Below are 3,748 nucleotides of genomic sequence, written 5' to 3' on the forward strand. Positions count from 1 at the left end.
ATATATATATATATATATATATATATATATATATATATGTGTGTGTGTGTGTGTGTGTGTGTATACACACACATAAGTACATAAAATAGTTAAAGGAACTGGCATTATTTATTTGGCCTGGGGATCAAGTCTTCAAGTACTTACATGAGAACATTACCAAATGATCAGAGAATCACAGAATTTTCAAATAAAAGGGGTCTTAGAGGTCACCTAGTCTACCACCCTAATTTTATAGATGAGGAAACAGAGGCCCAGAGAAGTTATGTAACTGGCCCACGTCACAGAGTGGCAAAGACGAGAATAGAATGAAAGCTCCTGACTTCTGATCAGACAATCAACAAGTATTTATTAAGTAGATATTGCATCTGTCAGGCACTATGCTAAGTGCTAGGGATGCAAAACCAAAAATGAAATAGTCCTTGACCTCAAAGAACAGTCAAGATGAACTTTGTGGTGAAGTAGAACAATGGGAAATTAACTTGGGCTACATCTCAAAGGATTTAGTTCAGGCATTAGGAAGAAAAAAACTCTAAAGGATAGTTATTAGATAGATTGGGTTATCGAGGATGATTATGAATATTTTGTGTAGGCATAGATCTTATATAATCAAATGACACGCTAGTATTGTCAGGTTTATACTCCTACAATAGCCTTTTTCAGAGATATCATGCAAGGACAATGTCAACCCTAACTTTAATTTCATACAGAAAACATCTTTTTAAGGTGTTCCTTACCTTTACAATCCTTTTTATCAGGAAGCAAATAGAAGCCACTTTCACAGGAACAGCGGTAGGTCCCAGGTAAATTTGTACAGATTTGACTACAACCTCCCTTTAAATAAGAGGGATCTTCACATTCATTGATATCTAAAAGGGAGGGGGGAAAATATTTTTTAAAATACATGATTTGGGGGATCCTTTTCCTGAATCTTTTAAAACTTTTTGAAATGGTTAATTCCTGTCATTTTGGGGTATAAAGTAAACATACCTTCTTCACACGTTGCTCCTTGCCATCCTGGTTTACAAACACAAGTGAATTTGGCTTGGCCATCTATGCAGCGTTCATAGCCAACTTCATTACAGGGCAGAGGATTGCACTGGTTTGGGATTGCTAAGAGAAACAGACAATTCTGCAAATTAACAAAAACAATGACACAATATCCAATAAAAATTATGAAAGCCTATAAAAATGTGAGAAATTACTTCCATCTTTTTGGGTAAGTTTTCATAGAAAAAAAATTTTCATCATCTGCATTAGACAAATTCTTTATACACTAATAGAGCTGGAAAAGATCTCAGTCCAAACCTCACCCTCCTCTTTCAGAATAGACATTTTGTACATAATTGTATTCATTTTATATCTTTGCATGTGTATGCATATGATATATCCATACAATTTAAAAATTATTACAGATAATTATTATGCAAAAATATCTTCTTAAAATTTATTTCCTTTTAAATAACACTTTCTTCATTTTCATCACCACTGCTCACTTTGTCATTTTGTTGTCTTTCTCTTCTTCCAATCTTAACATAATACACTATCTTTGCTATAACCCACTGCCTTTGGAGGTTAGTGTTTTATGAAGCCTTGGATTTTAATTCAGGAAATAATCTTTTCAACACGAATTAAAGTCCAGTTAGTTACCATATCCACCAAAAGTTTCTTTCTTCCTGACCAGAGGGATTAAACCACAAAAACCAAAGAGGACTAAAAGCATGATTGTGTTCATATTTTATGCAAACCATATTTGGAGGAGGAAGAGGATATTTGGAATAATATGGGAGTTTGATTTATTGCAATTATTAATTTTTTTATTTATTAGAAATATAAGCTGAGGATAATAAATTTGTTAGTTGTTCTTTCTTCCTGGAACTGGCATTTAAAACCAAATACACACAGGGATGCCAGGGGCAAAAAGGGTAGTTTTCATAGATTCGAGTACTTTATCTGTGTTTAATCAAACTTGTGCTCCATAGAATCAAAAAGCTGAGTCTACCTTTCATTTTCCTTCTGTCTTCTGGGTCTTGCCAAAGAAAGCTGCTCCTCCTTAAGTAGCCTATTTCTAAACCACTAAGCAATGGAGAACAATTGATTCCCCTTACTTAAGTAATACCACTTCCAGAGTCAGAGAACCACAACTATAACAAAATCATAAGTGGTGGTCTAGGCTTTGACAAAGACCTTCAAGGAGGGGGAAGCACTAACTCCTGAAGCAAACCATCTTACTTTTAGACAATTCTAAAATTTTTTAATTAATTAATTTCTTTTTAGTTTTCAACATTAATTTCCACAAGATTTTGAGCTCCAAATTTTCTCCCTATCTCTCCCTTCCCCCTACTCCAAGATGGCATGCATTCTGATTACCCCTTCCCCAGTCTGCCCTCCTTTCTACTATACCCCATCCTCTTAATCCCTTCCCCCTTGCTTTCTTGTGTGGCAAGGGAGACTGCTACACCCCATTGCCTGTATATCTTATTTCCCAGTTGCATGTAAAAATCATTTTTAACTTTTGTTTGTAAAACTTTGAGTTACAAATGCTCTTCCTACTTCCCTCTCCACTCACCTTCATTGAGAAGGCAGTTCAGAAAGTGACTCAGTTGGTGGTCACATGAATAGAGTCAGAAAGATATGAGTTCAAACACTTACTAGCTGAACAACCCTGGGATAGTGACTAAACCTCTCTTAGCTTCCATTTAATCATCTGTAAAATGAAGATAATATCACCTACCTCCTTTGGGAAAATCAAATGAGACCATTCGCTATTCCCCCCATTTATACAACAGTTATCATATAAATTTCTTTTTTCCCCTTTTTGTTCTTCCCTCCCCTCACCCCCAATCTAGAGATGGCTACCATTAGATACAAATAGTATTAGAAAATATTCTATACATACTTCTATTTATGAGTTTTAATTGTAAAGTGCTTTTCTAACCTTAATGTACCATATGAATGCTAGTTCTTTTTTTTCCTTTTTCACTTTTATACTATTTCTTTTTTAATAATTGATTAATTTATTTTTAGCTTTCAACATTCATCTCCACAAGACTTTGAGTTCCAAGTTTTCTCCCCATCTCTCCCCTTCCCCCTACCCTTATATGGTATGCACTCCGATCACCCCTCCCCCCCTGTCTCTCTTTCTTTTATTTCCCCCCCCCCCCCCATCCCATTTTTCCTTACTTTCTTGTAGGGCAAGATAGATTTCTATACCTCATTGCCTGTATATCTTATTTCCCAGTTGCATGTAAAAAAAACATTTTTTAGCATTTGTTTTTAAAACTTTAAGTTACAAATTCTCTCCCTTCTCTCCCTATCCACCCTCATTGAGAAGGCAAGCAATTCAGCATAAATTATACATGTATAATTATGTAAAACACTTCCATTATAGTCATGCCATGAAAAACTAACTATATTTCCCTCTTTCCTATCCCACCCCCCACTTATTCTATTTTCTCCTTCGACCCTGTCCCTTTTCAAAAGTGTTTGCTTCTGACTACCCCCTCCCCCAATCTGCCCTCCCTTCAATCATCCTCCTTTATTCCTTTCCCTCTTACTTTCCTGTATGGTAAGACACCCAATTAAGCGAGCATGTTATACACAAATTCTCAAATTCTCTCCTACCTCCCCTTCTCCTCTCTACATTGTGAAAGAAAGAAAGAAAGAAAGAAAGAAAGAAAGAAAGAAAGAAAGAAAGAAAGAAAGAAAGAAAGAAAGAAAGAAAGAAAGAAAGAAAGAAAGAAAGAAAGAA

At 35.4% G+C, this 3,748-nt stretch overlaps 1 protein-coding gene across 1 annotated transcript in view; it reads right to left on the reverse strand.

Annotated features, from left to right (window-relative positions):
- PROS1 (protein S) overlaps positions 1-3,748 on the reverse strand; it is a 96,606-nt gene that overhangs the window by 53,957 nt on the left and 38,901 nt on the right. The window contains exons 4-5 of the mRNA XM_069093935.1: positions 988-1,110; positions 735-866 (exon numbers count right to left, since the gene is read on the reverse strand). Of these exons, the coding sequence (XP_068950036.1) occupies positions 735-866; positions 988-1,110 (255 nt within the window). The remainder of the gene's footprint in view (positions 1-734; positions 867-987; positions 1,111-3,748) is intronic.

This window comes from Petaurus breviceps, unplaced genomic scaffold (assembly GCF_028583685.1).
Source record: "Petaurus breviceps papuanus isolate PSGF00001 unplaced genomic scaffold, PetGlider_PUasm1.0 213, whole genome shotgun sequence".
NCBI classification, from domain to species: domain Eukaryota; kingdom Metazoa; phylum Chordata; class Mammalia; order Diprotodontia; family Petauridae; genus Petaurus; species Petaurus breviceps.